This window comes from Lutra lutra, chromosome 7 (assembly GCF_902655055.1).
Source record: "Lutra lutra chromosome 7, mLutLut1.2, whole genome shotgun sequence".
Lineage (NCBI taxonomy): Eukaryota > Metazoa > Chordata > Mammalia > Carnivora > Mustelidae > Lutra > Lutra lutra.
The window spans coordinates 46,563,541-46,585,252 of NC_062284.1; the positions used below are offsets into that span (position 1 = coordinate 46,563,541).

The 21,712-nt window shown below is 45.4% G+C and overlaps 1 protein-coding gene across 1 annotated transcript in view; it reads right to left on the minus strand.

Moving 5' to 3' along the window:
- The window catches only part of MEGF11 (multiple EGF like domains 11), a 353,918-nt gene that overhangs the window by 4,390 nt on the left and 327,816 nt on the right, over positions 1–21,712 (minus strand). The window contains exons 20-26 of the mRNA XM_047736785.1: positions 20,234–20,470; positions 18,581–18,699; positions 16,575–16,641; positions 15,868–15,969; positions 13,378–13,434; positions 6,479–6,685; positions 2,982–5,846 (exon numbers count right to left, since the gene is read on the minus strand). Coding sequence (XP_047592741.1) covers positions 5,686–5,846; positions 6,479–6,685; positions 13,378–13,434; positions 15,868–15,969; positions 16,575–16,641; positions 18,581–18,699; positions 20,234–20,470 — 950 coding nt within the window. The 3' untranslated portion in view covers positions 2,982–5,685. The remainder of the gene's footprint in view (positions 1–2,981; positions 5,847–6,478; positions 6,686–13,377; positions 13,435–15,867; positions 15,970–16,574; positions 16,642–18,580; positions 18,700–20,233; positions 20,471–21,712) is intronic.

Genomic DNA, 21,712 nt, shown 5'->3' on the forward strand with positions numbered 1-21,712 from the left:
ACTGAAGTTGTCATTCGAACGTTTTAAAGGATGGTTGTATTCCCCAAACTATAGGAGGCCGAGGGTAACAATAAAGTTATACAAAATGTCATTACAGCTTCTGTAAAGGAGATCATAGGTTGAGAAATGGTTTTAATTGAAGCATCCATTTCACTGAAAATTGAGTTGGAGGATAGAGAAAGAGTATCTCAAAGGACATTGATAACTAGGCATACATTAAAAAGTGTGCTAAACTCTTTGAGTTAAAGATTGAAAGTGGCAGGTATAATAGAGCACTGAACTGGGTGACAAAGACCTGGATTCTAGTCACAGATCTTTTAGTCTTTTCTCTCTGAGCCTCACCTTCTTCCAGTTAGTGAGGGGAATGGGCTAGATTATTTCTGGGGTTCATCCCACGTCCAGTTCAGTATTTCTGTGAATGAACTCTTCAGGTACTAAAGCTAAATTTGAAGTCAAGTTTAATAGTAAAAGTAAAAATCACTTTGCAAAATGTTTTTGGTCTTAAAATAATTTGATTAAAATGTTATCATTATTTCCATGTTAACTCCATTCCATAAGATGAAAGCTTTCAGAACATTTGCAAAATGACTGTCATTTTCAAAAATATGTATCGAAGTATCATGTGCTAAGAGGGGGAGGAGCACTTGAGGGGCTGCTTTGTCAACTGTAAATTGAGAACTGCTTGTTTTGGCTTCTATTGTTAAAATTCTCCTGGCTTTTAATATATACTTTGAAAATATATTCATGTTTGGGTGAGAGAACTTTTAAAATACTTGTGTTTAATTTTTTTTTTTTTTACTATTACCTCTTATAGAAATCTGTAAGAAGGTAGAAGAGTCCATAGAGCTAGCTGTCCAAGAGAACCTATGACTAAGTCCAAGTTTATAGGTTTTTATGGCAAAGTACACAAGATATAAATGGCATTATTTGGTTGTTAGTTTAGTAGTCTAACCATTTGAATTCAGTTAATATTATTGATAGGTCCCAGCATAGAAGTCCTATATATTTGCTGTTAACTACTCTGTTACCAGTACCAGTGATGATCGTGAAAATTAGTAGCCAATAGGATTCCTTTTCTTTGAGTCAGTGAACTAAACTTGCCTGTTATTGCCAGTGAGTAAGAGTATTGCTTTTAGATTCATTTCCCTTGACTGCTTCCAGTCTCAGGATACCTCTCTCTAGGGAAGCGGTACAGATCCTTGTCTTTAAGAAGTTGCTGACCATTGTACTGGTCTCTATACCAAAGCATTTCCTCACGAAGGCCTAAGAATATTATAGGTCATGCCTGAAATGGAACAGTCCAAAAAGCCCCAGGAAGCAATACTATTTCTGCAGACTGCCTTGGATATGAAACCAACAATGCAGGCTCTACTAGGATCATCAGTTACTGGTTTTATTTTACATTTAAGTGGATGCCTAAATACAAGATCTTTAAGATGGCAGTCCCTATACATTCTCCTCTCCAGGGTTCTGGAGGGCCATCTGCTGGATTAGGCAATCAATGGCTTAGGAGGTGGAAGCTGGAATTGACGAGGGAATCTGACAGTGTGTCACTAGAGACTAGAGCTTTCCCTTTCTGTGGGTTTGGATTGTACCATTGCTCTTGAGTCTTCCTAGCTCTGCAAGTCAGGGAAGAAAATGTATAATCAGTATCCTGCTAATAACTAGGACCCTCCATTTATCTCTGCCCTTTTGTAATTGCTAAATTGTAAGATTCGTAAGCATGGGAATGTGCTTTGCTCGTATTTATATTCTAATATTTATTCCCCCTGCTATTCCATGTCAGAACAATAAGGAAGGAACATCTAAAGAGTGAGGGGGTTAATCCTACAATTCATTCTAGTTTAGCTTGGGGAGCTATAGTCTGAGGATTACCATTCAGACTAAAAAATATTTTAATTAAAAGTTACATAAAATTATGGGTATGTAAATGTTATAAAACAATTTTACAGAAGTACAAATGGCAGTATAATGAATCCCTGTGTATCCATCCATCCCTTCTGAGAAAGATTCTCTCGTGTTGTCGTATACTGATTAAATGAGCCTCTTCTGCCTTCTCTGGTTAGATGAATGGCTCATAGAATGTATCATTCTTGATTCTTCTGTGTTGAGTACCCAACCTGTAGCCTTTGGTTATCATTTATGGTATTGGGTAATATTCTGAGCCTCACAAGTCATAATCTAATACCACTATTCTCAGTAAATTTTTTTAGCCTTTAGCCTTATAACTCTTTTAGCCTTATAACTCTTGATCATGTTTTGTCTTTCACTGAGATATCAAGCTCCAGCTCTTGAGAATTGTCTTAGATAATTTCTGAATGAGTCTTACTAGTCTCTAACAAAAATGTGTTATTCTTGGTTAAACATTGGGAATAACTTCTGAGTGTCATGTAAGCCTTGTGAGCTGACAAGTTGAAAGGCTTAGGTTGACTTAAATAGGATTATGTACAAACTTTGCAAGTATGAAGGAAAATTTTTAGACTTAATTTGAAAGCATCCAGTAAGCTATTTTTTTAGCACCCGTATTTTCCTACAAAATTAATACTGCTGCTGCTTTACCTTGTGAGGTCACAAGGTTATGTTTTAAAAGGTCCTAAAACATGCACCCACAGTAATAGACTGGGTGATAACTTCTACTAGTGGAAAGCTATTCATTGCATGTATGCAAATCAGATAGCCCTTACACTTGCTTTTATTCCATTCCATAGAGGTACCTTTGTGCCTCTGGAGCTGAGCACAGGCTATCATAGTTGCCTTTGAGTTTAAATCTTTGTGAAAGCAGAGAAATTCTCTGTTTGAGCATTTGATGTGTATGAGATTTTTCAGTAATTTTTAGACAAGAATGTGTTGTTCCCATTCATTACTTTAAAGCAAGAGACTCTTGTTATAAATATGATAGAACTTGTTCACTTTATTGTCAAGCATCTATTGGGGTAATTTTCACTTCTCTGGCTGCCTAAAGTGACCACACAAAATGTAACTTAGTTCTACCTTTTAAACCTAATAAGTTTTAGATTATAGACATCTTTTCAGTGTGCAACGCAACAGTAGGCATTCTTGTTAAATTAGTTTGAGAAATTCCTTTTATTTTGTACAAGGTACGGTCCCTTTGCACAGTGAACAAATATATTACAAATCTGGGTTTTTAAAAAAAGTATTGCCATTTCATAGTACCACTTATGCTATTGTACAATAATAGTGTTTTCTTTATTCATTTGAATTGAATGCACATCACTGAGTGAAAACTGGTTTCTGTAAAATGAACAGATCTTTCCAAGTTGCCAATAAAATGCACAGTGCACATATTTAGGTTGACCATAACCCATGTGTGATAGTGCTAGACGGAAGTTCCTAACAGTTGCTCTATAAGACTGAAATGTCTTTTACCAGTAACTCTCAGATACGTGAAGGCAGCTGTTGTCACCATAGATGAATCACACCCTCTGCCTTTCCATTCTCCTCTGTATTGCCTAATTTGAGTTGTATTACATTTCTTTAATGGTCATAGAATGCCAGAGCCAGAGGATTATTAGAGCTCTGTACCTCTCTTTCCTTCTCCCCCTTTTAATACATGAGAAAGAAAGGAGCCCAGAGAGGGCAAGTAACACTCAACTCTCTTGACCCTGTGCGTTAGCAGTTCCACCATGCTCCCTCTTGTTGAATCTTGCCCATAAGGTAGTCAGCAAACAAGAGGTGACACTTGAAACTTGCATGATGCTGCTTATTTGCAGTGTGTCAGGCAGCAGTACTGTGCATGTGGGGTGGGGGACGAAGGCAAAGCCTGGGATTGAGATGAAGTTTGTCCTGGCTGGTCTGACTTCGCCATGCTTCTTGCTCCTTGCTTTACAAAGAGAATTGAGCACTTGCTGCTCCGAAATACTGAGGTAAGTCTCTTATCTCTGTTCCTTTCTACATATGTGTGAGAAATATTTACTTGGGTCTACAAAGGAATTTTCTAATATTTATATTTCATAAGGCTTTTGTGGAAAGGAAATTTGCTGTTGCTGATCACTTGCTCCCATGCACGCATGCAGCATTCATGTAAGTATTCTATGTTTTCCCCTAATAGTGAAATTTGCTTAAGCTGTTAGTGAAGTGAGGGAGGGGGATTTACTCATGTATTGATTTTCTTGCCTTTCTGGTCATTGCCCCAACTAATGGGTTCCATGGCAGACTTCTGGGTTGTATCAAGGGCTTCAGTATTCCCACACTTTCCTGTAGTTGCTCTTCCAGCTTTTCAGTCATTTAGTTCCACTTCTGTTTACCTTTTTGGAAGTATTTTTTTACTGGCTGGCTGATATCAGAGGATGGAGTGGTATAGGGGTGGCCATTAGTTTCCTCGCTTTGCCCTTCTGGTCTTTAATTCTTGTGAGAAGGTTCTCTTAGGGCTTGGGAGTTGGCTCCAGTTTGACTCAAACTGAGCCCCAGTTTACCTGTTTAGTAGTGGAAGGTATGGGCACGTCTAAATACTGGGATCTGGAGAATTAGCTCATTGTAATACGTTTTTGGCCATCTCAGTAGGTAGTGGTTTTAAGGTAGAAGTACTTCATATCCTTACTTGCTGTTTACTGTAAAGTTTTACATCAGGTTACAGCAACTGATTACAGTCCATCTGTTCATTTAGTTCCATCAAAAAGCATCATGTACTTTTAAGCAGCTTATTAAACTTGCTATATCCACTTTTATCTAATTTCTTCTACACTTTTAGGTTCTATACTAGATCAAGCTCAAGATTTATGAAGAAATGCTTGAAAACAAGTACTCTTCTGAGTTCAAGGAATGCCAGCCAAATAAATTCGGGAGGCCAAATAGCTGTTTTTAGGGATACTTCATCCTTATCAATCTGTGACTGCTTGCTTAAAGGCATCATCTCAAGAGTTCTGTTTCACATGGAATGACTCAGGTGTTGGATGGATTGAAGAGCTATGACCAGGCTAGGAATGACTTGGCAATGTTCTTGAACCTTGAATCAGTAAGATTTGGTAAAGCTGGCCTAGAAATCATTGTAGACTGAAAGAGGCTGCTGTACTTTGGAAACTTCTCCTACTACCATGAAGGGCAGAAGAAGGAAAGTTTGCATTTTTTAAAGTCTTATTTTAAAAAATTGAAATTGTCATTATTAGGCTATATACCATAATCTTGACTGTTGGCGATCTGACAGATTGGACATAGATGTACAGGTACTTTAGGATTGATACCAACACACTTTATGTCTGTGTGCTCTTTATCTTAGGTAATAAAACAGATGTTGATGGTAACAGCAATCAAAAGCACATACACATTTCAGGAACTTTAAAGTAATTCTTACCCCTCCCCAGTTCCCCTTTTCCTCCAGGAAGATTCGTGAAACCTATGCTTTTATGCTTCCTAATAGGCGTCACGTTTCAGAGGATTAAAGTATATCAATATCTATATTTAGCTGATGTTGATGAGTAGCTGGATCTTAAGTGTTTTAAAAGATCATGTAATCCTGGGTATTTGGGGTTAGATGTGGGTGAGTGATAGGATTTGCCTTTGTGAACAGACCATTTGAACAGTTACCCAGTCCCACTTGGAAGCTCTTCTTTAGTTCCAGATGGAAGTAATAACTAACACGCAGGTGGAGTCAGTCTGTATCAAGGGACTGTCTTCTTTCAGAGTCAGAATGTTCAGCAGAGCACATTGCAAGAGAGAGACTTTCCTCTCTCAAGACTGCTTGTCCTGGGAGGGCCCATTGGCAGGGCTTTGTCTTACTGGGAGGAGGTCATAGTGACCAGGAATATGGCTGTTCCTAGGTAGGTCGTATGGATTCTGGATATAGCTGGAGTTAGGACCGCGGCCTTCTTGGACCACACTGATAGTGGGCTCTAAGGAATATAGTGAAAAATGAGTTCAGAGAACAGATTAGCTTTGGTTGTCTGTTGAGGGGAACAGAGTTCTATTTAACTGGATAGGGAGAGAAGCCAGGGATTTATAGATGTGTGGTAAATACATGAGGGTTAGGATTGAGGCTTGCTCACAAAATGGAAAACTTAGGTGAGTGTACTATCAGAATCCCAAGCCCTGGTCAAAACCAAGAGGTTTGGAATATCCTAGAGGTAGGGGTCTTACCAATAAGCCCAGGGACATAAGTAATACTGGGAGAAGGTAGAAGAGGGTGATTTAGAAGCTTGCAAATGTCTGTTCTGATTTTCTTTTTAAACTGGAATTTGTATCAGCAATCATCTGAAGTGTGTGTACCCACTGATTTCCCCATCCCCAGCATTTCTGCTTCATAGTAGTCCTAGTATTTCTTTTTAAAGCAGAGTTGACATGGGAATTTGATTTCTTGCATGAGAGAGGAGGGTGATCCTGGAAAAGACCATTCACCTTGGATTCCTTAAAAGGCAACAAAAGAAGGGTGTGTTTTCAAGACAGGGTGAGTGGAGAGGGCCTATTTTTACTTCATATGCTGCACTATTGCCCTGATTCCACTAAGTTACTTATTTGAGACACCTACCAACTTCATATATATTTTTATTAGATGTCGACAAGGATGGCATATCTGTGTACGGAGACCCCCTGTGCATAGGCGACTTCATTTCTACATAGCTGCTGTCTGGAAGCTTGCAGGTGAGGATGGGTGGGTCCTTAATTGTGGCGTAAGGGTTTTCACTGCTATTCAAGGAACAAGTGCTAGAACTGCACACGGATTCTTTCATGTAATCTGTAAGGCAAGAGAGATTTCTTAGGACATACAAGGACACAGACTTAATTTCAGTACCAGAAACAGATTGCAGTTGATGTGCCTTCAGGATCCTGGATCTGTAAAAGCCTATGATAATCCAAGATTTCCTTCTTTAAATGTGTTGAAGAGCGCTTTCCTAGGTAGGCAGTGTTCTTTTCATAAAGAAACTTTTGTTTTTGGAGGGATAGAGACATTTTTGTTCATAGTATTCAGGTACAGAACCAGAAGGGGATTGATTCAAGATATTCATAATGTGCTTTCACATCTATTTAATTTTTTACAAAATCCTGCAAAGATAGTTGATACTTTGCATTTTATAGGATGAAGGCCCAGAGAGATAAAAGTGACTTGGCTAACGTCCTGTAAGCTCATAAATGGCAGGGCCAAGGCTTGACTGCATGCCTTGGGACTCCTTGGCCTGTGTTGGTTCTGTGATACCATTCTTCCTCTGAATTCTTTTTGATAAGTAAGAAACTTAGATTCAGAAGAAATAGGTGTGTGATTTGGCACAAATGTCAGCGGTTTGGCAACCTTTAGCCAGCAAACTCCGCAGCATCCCTGCTCGTGAGAAGCTTGTGATCAGAGCTGGGGGAGGCAGAAGTGTAATAGAGGTGTAAAAAGCACCTGGGTCTCAGGCTAGCCTTTGGAAAGTTCCTGTTGTCTAGTAAGCCTTCCATTGCATCCTCTGGGGTCACTTGTTCCAGTACTTATGAATGCTAATGGAAACCAATTTTAGCAGTATCTTCTTCTGGTACTAGAACTCATGTTTCCTCTCTTGCTGCCTCTCAGGTGCATCTTCCCCAACATCTCAGGCTGTGTTTGGGTACAAAAGGATGCAGACTAGTTTCCAGATATGAGGCTAACCGCGGCTAACTGTAGCTCACTGGAGGAAGGAAGTGATGGGGAGTCACAGAAGGGAAGGGGAGCCCCTCCTTCAACCTCTATGCCATTTTCCCCTTTTGGGAAGATCACTGCCTTTTGTAGCTCACTTCAAGTGAGCCAGGTCTTGCCTGGAAAAAGCACTAGATTCTTTGTAATCTGGCCAACTCTGGCCCTCATTGTTCTGTGACGGACGATCTGCCAGCCAAGGGGTCTAGAAATAAGCATGGAATTGTAGGGGCTCGACAGTAATGAGTGGTCTTCAGAGGTCTAAATTTTGCTAAGTGGTAGCAGATGGTGAAATTTCTATATTTCTCAGCTCTGAATTTCTGTAAGTGGTAGCAGATGGTGAAATTCTTGGACAGTCTTCCACTAGAACCATCACATGCTCTGCCTCCAGCTTGTGAGATTAATGAAAATGTAAAAAAAATAATAAAGGGATCATTGTAACTCAAGGGGTGACTAGGTCCTGGGACATCAGAACATCCCATGTGGCTGAAAGTTGAGTTGTGTGTCACCACTAGCAGTGTTCTCTCCCACAACAGATGATTGGTTGGGAGGGGATTTACTTTTCTGAGTATAGGGTTATGGATATTTGTTTCAGCAGGTAACATTTCCTCAGTCTTGTACAAAAGTACATTTATTTACCCATTAGTTCAGTCAGGTATTCCTAATACCTGCAGTGTAGCTAGAGCCATAATTAATTCTCTCCTTCCCTTTTACTGCTTATGAGGAAACCGTGGCTTGTCATGGAAGTGACCTCCCCAAGTCACACTGCTTGTCAGTAGCAGAGTGAGCTCCACAACCAGGCTCAGCATTTTCCATCTCATCCTGGCCCAAGGGTAGGTGTCGGCCTTGGTCACATCTCAGATTGTGGCCTCTTTCTAGCATAGAGCCCTAGAGAGGAGTAGGAGAAAACATTCTTGCTGGACAGTGAGCAGGCCCAGGTGCTGGTGAGGCTCATATGAGGAAACTGGGTTATGGGTCCTAGGCCACAGTCTGCCCAGAGCCACATGAAGTTGCTTCTAGTGAGTACTTTGTTTCTTAGTACAGGGGCTAGGGGTATGTCCAGGAAGCCTAGCATGGGTCCCACTTTAGGTTCTCTGAACTTGGTAGCCAAAGAGTAAGGCAGTATGACCCAGAGCTGCTGGTTTGGAAGCTGAGGACTAGACTGCTTAAAGAAGGGCTATCTTCTCCTGAGTGAAAAGTCCTCTTAACACCCTCCTCTCCTCCCCACCCTGGCACATCCTTTTACTTTGATTGGCGGCTACCTTAGTTGCATGTTTTCTGAAAGCTGAGGAATAGTGACGGAAAATGTAGCCCTTTTTCTAGTATATTGACTCCAGTTAGGTCATTTGAAACTTGTTACATCTGTGAGGAGGGCTGGGCAGAAAGGGCTATGATTACTACTTTAGAAATGAGGATACTGAAGCTCATAAAGTGCACCTAATGTTAGTAAGTAGTTAAGTTAGGGCTCAACCCATCTTCTCCTGTATCCAATCATAGTGTTTTCCCCTTGCATATTACTACCCGTCCTCCCGTTCTCGATTTCTAAATGCAAATTACACCTGTAACAGCTTCCCCTTACCCTCAGTAAGGAATACCTTCTATCAGTGGGGCCAAGCCCTGCTGACAAAGGCCAGGCTCTAAGCTTTTTGTGGATAATCCCATGATTGATTCAATTAGGGCAGTGGGAGAGTCTTGAAGCTGTGGCTCAAAGAGCAGATCCTCCATCAGCCAGTAGTGCCCTTCTCATTTCCACCAGAAAAGGCTGCCTTCAAGTTTGGGGGTATATGGCAGTCTCCCCATCCCCACCAATCCACAGGAATACTTTTCAAGATTCCTAGAGGATTCCTGAAACCACAGATAGTACTGAATCCTCTATATATTGTTTTTTCCTATGCGTACATACCTGTGCTAAAGTTTAATTTGTAAGTTAAGCACAGTAAGATTAAACACAGTACTAATAGAACAATTATAATGTGATAGGTTATATGAATGGGGTCTCCCAAAATACTTTATTGTACTGTATACTCACCCTTCTTGTGATGATGTGAGATGGTAAAGTGAGGTGAATGGCCTAGGTAGGCATTGTGACGGGCCACTATTGACCTTGATCATGTGACTATGGGCTAACTGAAACCGAGGAAAGAGAAACTACAGATAAGGGGGACAACTGCAAATAGTCTGCTGTGCAGCAGGGGATGCACCTAAGTGAATAAAAGAGAAGTTGAGGTTGGGGGAGGGGATTTGTTTCAAGGAGAAGCTGTACCTTCCATACAGCGGCCAGAGGGAAAGAAAGGATGGAGAAGTCTGTGTTGTGATTTGAGGTGGTCAGAAGAGGGTGTTGGATTATGGAATAATCTGGATTCTATTTGTGGGAACTGGAGGGAGGAAAGGGCAGGGCTAGCTGGAAAATTTACACTTTAGAAAGCTATTTGTCTCTTCAGCTGAGTCATCTACCGGCCTGCCCTCAGGGAGGGTGGGGTAAGGGGGAAGAGCAACCAGCCTCTCTCAGATACTTCCTTGTCCTTTTATAGCCCCGCCCCCCAACCAGTCCCTGCCCTTGGGGCATTTTGCAGGGAAAGGGGAAGCGTCCACCAAAGCTACTTAAGCTTTGGGGAGTCACTCCTCCAAGGTCTGTAATTAGCACCAGGACTGAAGGCTTAGTTTTGTAATGCCTTGCTGTTTGTTTTCACCTTGTTCCCACCCTCCCAAATCACACACTGTCTTCTTACCCTCAGATGCGGAAGGGGCCTTGGAATAAGCCCAAAAACCTTCATTTTATAAAGGAAGCAGCAAATCCAGAGAGGGGAAATGATTTTCCAAGGCCACCTAGTGAGTGGGATTGGAACTTTTAGGTTCACCCAAACATCTAGGTAAAGTCAGTATTTCACACTTGGGGAAAACCCCGGCACTGAACATGTTTCTTCTCAGCCTATGACTATTATTAGAAAGCCACACTGCCTTTTCTCTTCCTGGGCCCTAGGTTAGCATTCTTCACTTCATTGAGAGACAAGGATATGGTGAGAAGAAAAGGGAGATTTCAGAGTCAGAAGGAGAACCACACTGGCTAAAAATAGTTTTCAGGATGTCACTGGACTCCTCATTATCTGGGAACCCAGAGTTATTGCAAGGAGACCGTGGAGGCTGGATTAACAAGGAGCATACAGGTGGCTTCCCTGTGGCAGCAGCAGTGGGATTCAGGATTTCAGGATCATAAAGGTGAAGGAGAGTGCCAGGGAGGATTTCTTCTGTAGCGCTTTGAAATGCCTGACAGGGAATTAAACATAAGGCAGTTTGTTACAGTATCATTGTGTTGAAGGGGGAAGGGGAGATGGACAGGTGTTTGAGGTAAAATGGGGTTAGCACAGCAAGTAGTGCATGGTGTTGTTCAACTTCAGGATGACAGTGAGCGGAGGGCTGAAGAAAGTAACAAGGGCAAGAAGGAGCACTGGCTGAATTAGGACATGGAGGGGGCCATAGAAATGGTACTAGTACAACAAACCTCATCGTTCTAATGGAGGTAGAAAAATCAAACACAGGAAATAAGTGTGACACAGTCAGTGCCACACACAGTAAGAACTAGGACTCGAATCCAAAACTTCCAGGCCAGAGTCTTGCCCATTGAGTTTAGAGAACACTCAGACTCTTCACTCCTAATGGTTCTCATTTGGTTTGGCCCAATAGTTTTAGGAAGTAATTTTGTTCCTGGTACAGACTAGTTCATTAAAAGTTTATCAGCCAGTTAGTGGGATTTATTCCATGTCTTTGATAAGTATTTCTGTAAAGTTCCAAACTGTGACATTTCATTTTCCTCTTCTTGAATTCTTTTGTTCTGGTGTGTTGGTTCCCAGCACCTGTTGGCATATGTACCTAGGCAGCCTGCTTATCTCTCTAATTTAAGGGATGATTATAGTCAGTGGTGAAACAAAATCTGGCCTTCCCTGCACTTAGGGGCTCAGATACCTGATCCCACGAAATAGGAATCAACGACGCTGAGGCAGAGACACTGCCCTCCTTAGCTTTGTTACACATTTATGGTTTCGAGTTTGAAAGCAGTCACCTAATCGCAATGCACGGGATAACAAAGTGCATAGGAGAGTTATGTGCTCATTTATTGAACTGTTTGGGCCTGTCTGAGCTTACTCATGCTTGAGTCATGCATATTTTCGGAGCTGGAAAGTCTCTTAAGAGATCTTTCTGCACAGTCCCCACACCTCTTTGAGAAAGAAACTGAGAGGTCTTGGGTCACAGTGATAAAACAGTAAAGCTTTCTGTTTTTAGCTTCACCTCGCCACTGTACCATTCACTACAGTAATGGTGCTTGCCTCCATTTGGATGGTTTGAATCAATACACAGAAAATGGCCAGAATTGATGTTCCCAAGGGAGTAGTGAACTTTGGCTGTCCAGAAGCCAAGGGGTGACTGACCTCCTGTTCTCAGATTGTTCTCTTGGGCTGTACACATCCTAACATGTTCATGGAGACCCTTCCTGCTCTTCTGCTCAGAACAACGACCCCTAGCTCGCTCCAGTGCCAATAACCATTCCACTGATGGCTACAGATGACTAGCTCTCCTTGGTTAGGAAATGGTTGTGTCTCAGGTATAACTAAGGCTAAGTCTGAAAAACCAGAACAGTAATCCAGGAAATCTAGGTCAGTCTAGGCAAGTGGTTCCTAAGTATTAGTTGGGTGACATATGCTGCCTAAGAATGCCCTGAAGTACTAATAACAGATGGAGACTCCAGGACTCTAGATCTACTCCTTCAGAGTCTTGGCAATAGGGGGTGTGGACCTCTGTATGTTTAAGAAGCTTTCCAGGTGGTTTGGTGCACGGCTAGATCTGTGCTAGCCACTGGGATCTTTGCTGTTGATCGTCTCTTTCAGCATGGCTGAGACTCCTAAGTAGACCTCAGAGACAAAAGGACAGCCCTGTTACATTAGTGCAACCCTTTAGAAGAGGCAAAAAACACTTCCCATCTGATTTTTATTAGATACTCATAATAATCTTATTAGACATTAGGATAGTCCTTAGACTACAGGATAGGCATAATTACCCTGACCTTGCAGATGAGGAAACTGGGCCTTGGAGTGCTCCCAGTCTAGGGTCACAGTTAATACTTGATAGAGTAGTAAGTGACATAGTTCCAAAGCCACCTATTTCACACATTTTGTTACTGAAACGTAGGGCCTAAGCCGAGGGCAGGACCTGACCTTCATCCTTGGTTTCACTCACAGACTTCCTAGAAGGATGATCCAACTTACAGTTCCCGTGTGCTTGGGATTAGTCCCGACCTCCCCGCTCTCAGGGGCAGAGATCTCGAGGGTGCCGTGCCATACAGTATTAACGCTAGGTATTATTTTCATTCCTTGTGCTCCAGAAAGCCAGCAGGTGCAGGGTGGCAGTCCTCGCCAGCGCAACGACAGGAGGCCTCTGGGGCAGGTAGATTGACTTTATTTCAGAATTTATAATCAATTTAACTCATACTAATTGGCTGGATAATGACATTCTACATTTCCGAAGACATTTAGCTGGCATCTATAAAAAACCCAGAAGCGCTTGCTAAGCAGGTGCAACTTAAATCGAAATATAAATTCATTATTATTATGATTGCTCCTCCTGAGCAGAGCTACCCAGCAGCCCCAGGTCCTGTGGTCTTTTTACTTTTCGGGGGAGTGAGGTAAGGGATGTGCGCAGTGTCTCTCTGGTAGAATTCCTGGTCATTTCACATCTGTACTGTTTATCTTGCTAAGCCCTTTCTAATGGGGCGTCAGGATTGGATACTCTACCTTTGAAGCCTTTGTCCATAATGTATGTGTTCTGACGTCTATCCATTCCACAAGTACCTGCATTAAAATAGTATAAAGAGAAAAATGGGGTGAGTGATGTTTACTTAGATAGCATATGTTGTTGTTTTTTTTCCCTCCCCTACCTATAAAATTAGTTTTTTAGTGCTAGAGGATTGTTCTGGGTTTAATCTACTCTAAATCATTTGGACCATGCAGGAATTCTTACAGGGTTCAGAAGCATTAGTGGTGAGCTACAGCGCCCCCTGGCATGTGCCGCCCGCTTCCTCTTTAACCTCAACTCCGAGGGGTGTGTCTTCCACTAGGTGGTCACAGGCAGTTCTCATGCCACCTGCAGTCACTATAGGTGAAGTTCCAAGCTCCAGAAGTACCGTTCTAGCTTAGGGAAGGGGTGTATGACATTCCAAATCCCAGTTCTTTTGGATCTTAGAATGGCGTTGAAGACTGTTTCTTACCTCTCAGCTCTGGTCCTGCCTCCTCTCCTGGATCTGAAGCTTGACTGAAGGGAACCAGAGAGGGAGGGGGACTGGTGGCTGAGATTCTTGATTAGTCATCTTTCCAGAATATAATCACTCCCCTCCATGGTCCGCTGTCTTAGTTACCCATTTTGGGGAGTGGACCATTTGTACATAATTGAGAGTTGTCTTTGAAAAGTATTACTAGTGTTCTTAATCCGGAAGGATTTTTCTCCCTTTTGGCTGTCAGTTTATCCAGCTCCTACAATGCATGGTGGTCCTAAAGCCGTAGCCAGAGGCAGGACATTAAACTTCAGGGACCAAGCTCAGGTACTTTGCTGCTGGTGATACCAGAAAAGAAGCTATCTGGCATTTTTAGGTTGAGAACTGCAATGACTCTTGCTCAAAGTCCATTTTTTTTTTTTTTTCCAGCTTTTAACCGAGGACACAGTATCAGGCAAGGTATACAGCAAGTAATTACTGAAATACAATATGACTCCACTCGGCTCTCCCTGTTTTGGACACTGAAGGCCAACCCAATGCTGTTTAGATATATCCCCATACCATTACCTCCTCCACTGAGTTCCTAACTTCAGTTTGTAGGAATCTGTTTTTATCTGCCTGCCTTCCCCACATTACTGACTGATAAGGCAGAACCAGTCGAAGTTTTCCTCTGGTTTGCTATTCTCCTAAAAGGCCTATAGGTACCTGTGCCCTTCAGAAATACGATTAGCAGTGTGTATCCCTGGCATCAGTTGCCATCCCTTTATACTTGACAAGGGCTTCCTTCACCCTCCCTGAGGCTGTTAACTTTTCCAGGAAACTGAGGCCCAAAGAGTGGCAGTGACTTGTCTGACACCACATGAACTAGAAACTAGATCTCCCTAAGTATTCTCTTCCATTAGCCACCAGGCTGCCTTAGTGTAAGCCACAACATGATAGCATGTGGTGGCTCTGGCTACACTGTAGAGTGTACATCTTGGAAGCGGGGAGAAATCTGGGCTAAGCCCAGACCATGCGCCCCTGGGAAAAGACCTACAGCATGGTGGTAATTTGCGTGTGTGGCAGGGGTGGGAGGAAGGTGTGTGTGTGGGCGGGGGGTGGTAAACGGCTGTATTTGGTGAGGTTATTGAAAGATCTAGACACGGCCCAGGGGACCCACAGCCAAGAGCACAGACTCCTAGGTGCAGACTCAGGGTCTTTGCAGCCCACAGCTGCTCAGTGGGCAGATAAATTCAGAACCTTCATGCTTCTTAGTGCTGTTGCACCCAGGGTTGGCAGAGCTGCATTTCCTTGAGCTCTAGAAACCAGCCAGAGCCCGAGGGTTGTCCAGTATACGAAGGTCCTGCCTGAGAGGCCACTTGTTAGGGAGGCTGCATTCTCTGTTAATTCCTTATGCTTAGTTCCTATGGTACCTATTTCTATAACTCCACATCCTCCCACAGCAGGACTGACTTTGCAAGTCTGCTTTTTCAATCTTTCCTAAGCCACTAGCTTGAGCCTAATACAGAGCAGAGAGGATGACAGTTGGCACCTCTTACCCCAGCCTCTCCAGATCCCTGCTTGACAACCCTACCGTATGATCTGGGAGAGCTTGACCTGAGCCACTGGTGGGTCTAGGGTCTCTCTGGGGGACACTGGGCTTGTCATCCACACCCACAGAGCCCAGAGAACCCCAAAGGTGTCCCCATCCTCAAGTCATTTCTCAGTGGTTTAGGGCTGTATTCTGCGGCCTGTAGGGAGTACAATTATGTTGTGTCCCGTCAGTTTGTCCACACCCCCTGACCACGACAGGAGCAGAAGGGGTGATGGGGGATGAATCCAGGCAAGCTTCCTTTAGATATGGGATTGGGTTTATAGACTAACCATGTTGGGAAGGAGGAGGGCCCAAAAGGGAGAGTTCTGGGACCATGCAGGTGAGTCAAGGGGCAGGAAGGGGTAGGGCAGGTGCTGGGTCTGGGCTCGTAGGAAAGCCTCTGGAGCCCAGTGGGTAGAAGGTAGGGCTGGGGGGTCTAACCTGGTGAGTGTGGCTCAGCCGGGCGGCTGAGGTGTCTAAGTTCAATGTAGAAGTCCTCGGGCGGGTACCTGGCCTCCAGGGCACTGATCTGGAAATGGGAGTCTAGTGAGAGGAATGACAGGGAGGAGCCATTATTCCCAGGGCCCTGGTATGGCAGGGTGGGGAGTATGGAGGGGGTCAGGGTTGGGCAGGCTGGAAGGAGTCAGGGCCCCGATGTGTAATATCTAGAGGGACAAGGCCAGGGGGATCTATTAGAGTTGAGGCCATCTACCTTTCCTCCCTCACTACCCCCGCCCCTCCTCTGGAATTGGTGCCCACTAGGGCAGTGGGGCAGAGGGAGGAAGCCCTTGGAAAGGAGTACCTTGGCAGGGCCTGGCTCAGGCAAGGGTCCCTTTCCCAAATGGTGGATAAATCTCTTGCCCACATCTGGAAGCCCCACATCCAGGCCCTAGCTGTCTCCTTTGTGGTCCGCAGGTCATATCCACTCTCCCCTACCAGAAATGAAGGGCATCCTGGGCTTCATTTGCTTATGAGAACTGAAAACAAGGGCTTGAGTTTCCTCAAACCCCTTCTCCCTGGGGGAACCCATGCTCAGGATTCATCTACTAACCTCCTCTCTTGGAGCTAGGACAGGGACACTTTCAATGTGGAAAAAGGAGAACAGGTGGGACATGATGGCAGGGGATCAGACTCAAACCACTACTGACCTAACACGTTCACAAAGCTGTAGGGGGTCCAGCCTGTTGTGTCTCTGTCAGGGGACTTGTTACTGAGCTGTTTGGAGAGTAGGAGAGCAAGTTAATCCCTTTGCTCCCTAGGTGCCCCTGCCCAGCCTTCACTTTGCCCAGCCTTGTGTACCCACCCCTCTGATGATCCCGACCCACCTACACCTCAGATCATTGAGGGAAAGGAAGAGCTAGGTGCACCAGGGCATGACTGAGATCAGTGGGAGTGGAATCTACCCCCTTCTAAGCTGTCTGGCTGAAGTTATAGGGTTCCCAGCCCTTGGGACAAAGTAGGGCAGGGCCGCCCAAGAGCCAAGAAGAGGCCTGAGCCTAGCTGGCTGGCCCTGACAGGGAGGTAGGTCAGCTAGGTGGGACTGAGCTGTAGGAGAACTGGCTGTGGCAGTGTCTCAGATGCAACTTGAGGCTATCACCAGTACAAAGGGAGGTGCTAAGGCTGTCTGCCACATTGTGGTCACCCCTGCTACCTGACCTGGCCTGTGGGGGAGAGGCTCCCTTTTGTGAGCAAGGGAAAGGCTTGTCCTTAGCATTATTTGTTTCTGACCTACTGCAGCTTTGATAATATGGGTCTAGTGAATAAGCAAAAGCCTCATACTAGGAAAATCCAGATTCCCTTCCCTCAGCTTCCAGCTCCTCAGACAAGCCTAAAGCTGAAGCTGGAATGAGAGTCCAAGCTGAGGAGGTAACACAGAAAGAGAGACCAAAGCTGTGGGGCTGAGACTTTGCACAGGGGCCTCTGGACACACTGTATACAGCACTTCCCTTTCATACGAAAACTGAGGCTGAGAACAAGTGGCAGAAAGTGGCCTTGGCGTTCTGGCTTAACTGTGGTTGCCCCTGTGTTATGTTAGGGGGTTCAAGCTGAACTGCCACCAGGCCTGTGGACTGGTGGACATTTTCTGTGGGGCCACAGGGTAAAAGGATTCCCAGAGCTCTAGGGCAGAGGCTTGGAACATGAAAACTGCTTCTGTCCATCTTTCCTGTATAGGAGGCCAGGAGCCCTGCAATTGCCCTCCTCATGGTTCTGCTATCATATGTATGCGTGTGCAGGGGTGTGTGTGTGTGTGTGTGTGTGTGTGTGTGTATGTGTGCGTGCACATGCTTAGGTGGTGTCAGGAGGTGTGCAGCAGGAGCCTGTCAGACCTTTTGGTCCTTGGGGCTGTTTACATTTCCCCAATACAGGTCCAGGCACACCACTGGTGGCCGGGGTGGGGGTGGGGTGGTTTTTGCTCCCTACCCATGTGTGTTGAAACATCCTTGCCTGAGGGCCTGTGATTTATTATAAGAGGAGGTCTTGCCACCAGCCAGGGTTATGCTGGGAGCTGCAAAGGGTGGACCCTGTCCGGGCTGGTACACACGTGTCCTTGAAGGCCTGTAGGGTTCGCGGTCAATGAATTGGCTACGGCTGATGTTTGGGTTTCCTGTCTCTTGTGTTGGTTCTGATTGCAAAATAGGGTAGCGGGTATGTAGCAATAACGTGTCTGCCAGATACGGACATCTTGGTGGTACCTGAGTACCAGCGGTTACTCTCTAAGGTGCTGTTTGCATGCGTTGTGTTGGAAATGCACTGCAGTCATTGGTGAGAGGTGGTGTAGTGTTTTGATTACATACGTTGTAGAGCAAAAATGGCCGCATGGTTATCTGAGAAGGCTCTACGTGCTGATCACATGATCTGGTACCAGTTCGTTACACGGGTGCGGGGGTGTATTTCCTATTGAGGGATGCTGTAGGTTGGTTATATGTGGCGTCTGCTAGTTAGATGGCACTTGTTAGTTCATGTAACCTGCTGGCTTCCTGTTAAATGCTTCACAGAGTGTTGATATGTCCTGTGGATCAGAGGGCTGTGTTTAATGTATTGGCAGTTGGTTCTACATGAACCCTCCAGCTGGGGTGTGGTTCCTTCTTGGGCAGAGGTGAGGGCTCCCTGGGAGGACAGCGGGTAGGGGGCTGGGGAGTTGGGGACCCGGTACCTTGGTGGGGCTGTTCCTGTCCAGAGTGCTGGCCTGGCTGGTGGCAGGCCCCCCGCACGCCAGTGCATGGTAGCTGGAATTGGAAAAGCACTGGGCATGGCTGCTACTTTGAGACAAATCTGGGAAGAGAACAAGGTGCCACACCATCATACCCCTGCCCCTGGCATGAGACACTCCAATAATAACACTTGAGCTGAGCAGCCTTGGGAGCGCTCTGCAAAGAGAGATCCCTAAGTCCCCCATCCCCCAAACTTTCTGGTATCCACTACCCCCACAGAAGTCTGTAGAGCTAATTTGCCTCTTTCTTCACAGTGTCCCTCCCTGCAGGGCATGTCAGGCTTGCCAGTGTGGAGGGTGGCACCCAGCAGCTAGAGCATGGAGAGGAGTGTTGGCTTTGACAGCCTCCTATGTCCCTGAGCTGCTTCATAGGGCTGTGCTGGCTTCCCCTGCCTCCCTCCAGAGATCTATCCCAGCAATGAGGCCATAAAGAGAATCCCTGTCCTCTCAGCACCAGCTGGCCCTACCCTCTTACGCGGATTCCAGGACCCCTCCATAGTGAAGGGGAATTCCAGTGGAGTGATGTGGGAAAACTGGCCAGACTTACTCATTACAGTCATAGAAGAAAATCCCCTAATCCTCTCTGTGGGCTTGGGATTTCGTCAGGGGATATTTGCTTTGGCTGAAACCCAGGAAGGCAAGCAGGCCAGGAGCTCTTTGAAGGCAGGGTCTGCACCTGAACTATCCCTGTCTACCCTGTAGCACCTTGCATAGAGTTGGCAAATGGTGGATAGTACTTAGCAGGAATGGGCTGATGTGATCTTGGTTTTCTAAGTCCAAGATGCTGGAGGCTGCATGGAGCCAGCTGGACAAAGTGATCATCCTTGTGCCTACCCAGACAGGCCCAGCGTCCTGTGGCCCAGTGCTGTGGGCAATTTCAGAGCATTTTGACCTCTTCCGTTTGACTAAATATAAAGCCAAAAGCCTCCTTTCTAAGGCAACAGTCCCAGGTTCAGGAGAAAGGAAGGAATCCGGCCCTAAAACCCCACCTCCACCCATTTCAGACTCTAGATAGAATGCCCATTGGAGATACTACCACGTTTGTGGACATATTGGGTCATTGCCCAAACTTTCAACACTCCCCCCGCCCCAAGTCAGACACCATCACTTTCTACTGTATTAAGAGGGCCCTTCTAACTGTGGAAACCGGGAGGGAGGATGCTCTGAGGCCTTCAGCAAGGAAGCAAAGATGGAACAGGGCTCGGAAACAGCCCCAGGGCAAGTTTCTTGAGGTGGCTCAGGCATGGGGCTGAGAAGAGGTTACCCTTGAGAGTTTAGGAAAGTTACTGTTCCTGTGGCCAAAGCCTGGTGAGAAGGATGGGAAGGAAGCTCTGGGGAAACGGAAGGAGACTCCTACTCATAGCTGCTCAGAGCTAGGCACCCAGGAAGTGACAATCTCATAAAACCCCATCTACTTTCCCCAAGGAGGTTTTTGCTCTCCACCCGCACTGTCTCTCCAAGAGAGTCTGAGCATTGAGCCGCAGCAGGCAATCCTGCAAGCATGACCACCCACGTTCAGCAATAAACCGGGGCACCCAGGATATCATGTGGCTCCTCCTGGGGTAGGAGAGGGGATGCTGGGGGCATAGCCCTTACCTGAGAGCGAGTAGTCAGTGCTGGTCATCCTCATGGCAGGTGTATAGGAGACACGGGGAGCCAGGTCACGGCCTTTCTCTTTCTGTCGCCGCCGGCGCCAAGCAAACAGGCCTAGCAGCACCACAATGAGGAACAACAAGAGGACGATGCCCGTGACAGCACCCACCGAGTGTCGCTCTGCACCCAGCGCTGGGCTAATCTTGGTGTAGGGATTCAGCTCCTCCATCATGAGGGCAGCTGCGGAAGGAGAGGGAGGACCTGAGTCTGGGGCAGGCCTGCTTGCCCTTCAGATCCTGGCCCAGGGCCTAGACTGCTCTAAATTTAGGGGACCTGGGTTCTGGTCTTTGGCCCTGTTCTTCAATCTCTGTGTGATCCTATCCCTCACTGTGCCTGTTTCTTCAACTACCTCCAGAGGGTGGAGTTCCAGGTTTATGACAAAGAACAAATGTGATCACGGATGGCAAATAAAAGAACGAATGTTTACTGAGTACTTTGTTCTAAAAAGTGAGTTATAGATATTCACTGATTTGATCTTCCCAGCAGCCATAGGAGATAGGGACTATTTAAGTATTTCCCTTGCACAGATGAAGAAACTGAGTCATCGCAAGGTTAGATAACTTACCCAAGATCATATAACCAGTAACTGGTAAAGTCAGGTTCCTCAGGAGTTGGGAAAAATTGGACTCAGCCCATGTCCTTGCTTATCAGCTGTGTGACTCCCAAGTCCTCTGTTCGCTCATTTGTAACATGGGGACAATAAATCCCACCTTTCGCAGGGAACCATGAGCACCGTATGACAGACTGGCAACGAGAGTGTGCCTTTGTGCCCAGGAATACTGTCCACAAAACCCCTCTTGATGATGGATGTGTGGGCTAACTCTTCATGCTGATGCTAAGCGCATGGTGGAGGTCATCCTGCTGGCTGGCACCGTCTAGACCTCTCCTTGGCCATCATCAGCAACTGGCCAAATGGAGCTAGCCAGCATCCTCAGGGAAATAACGCCCTGCATTATCATTCTTTATAGCATCAGAATGCAATGGAAATGCCTTTGGCCCCCTTTCTGTTATGTGGGTAAATTGAAAGCCCATTTCTTACTCCCCATCTTCTAGAACAAACAACAATATAATCCCTTATTTTCTTGCAGCACTTCACAAGGGGTTTGTATGTATACAGAATCATTTACTGAGTGCTCGCTTATGTGCCAGGACTGTGCCAAGTCCTCTACTCATGTTGTCTCAACTTGGTCGTCACAACCATACTATGGGGTGTCCTCTGTAGACCTGGAGCCAGGGTTAAGCCCTTTTGAGCTCCTTGGCCCTCAAAAGAGCCTTGTGTTGTGCTCGAAGACAAGGATTACTCACTATTCCCCATGCGAAGTGGGAAGAAAGCCCAGTAAAAGGAAATGACCTGCCTAGGACATCTAGCAGGTAATGACACAACCGAACTGGGCCTATCTTCGACTGTCCATTGGCCTTTCC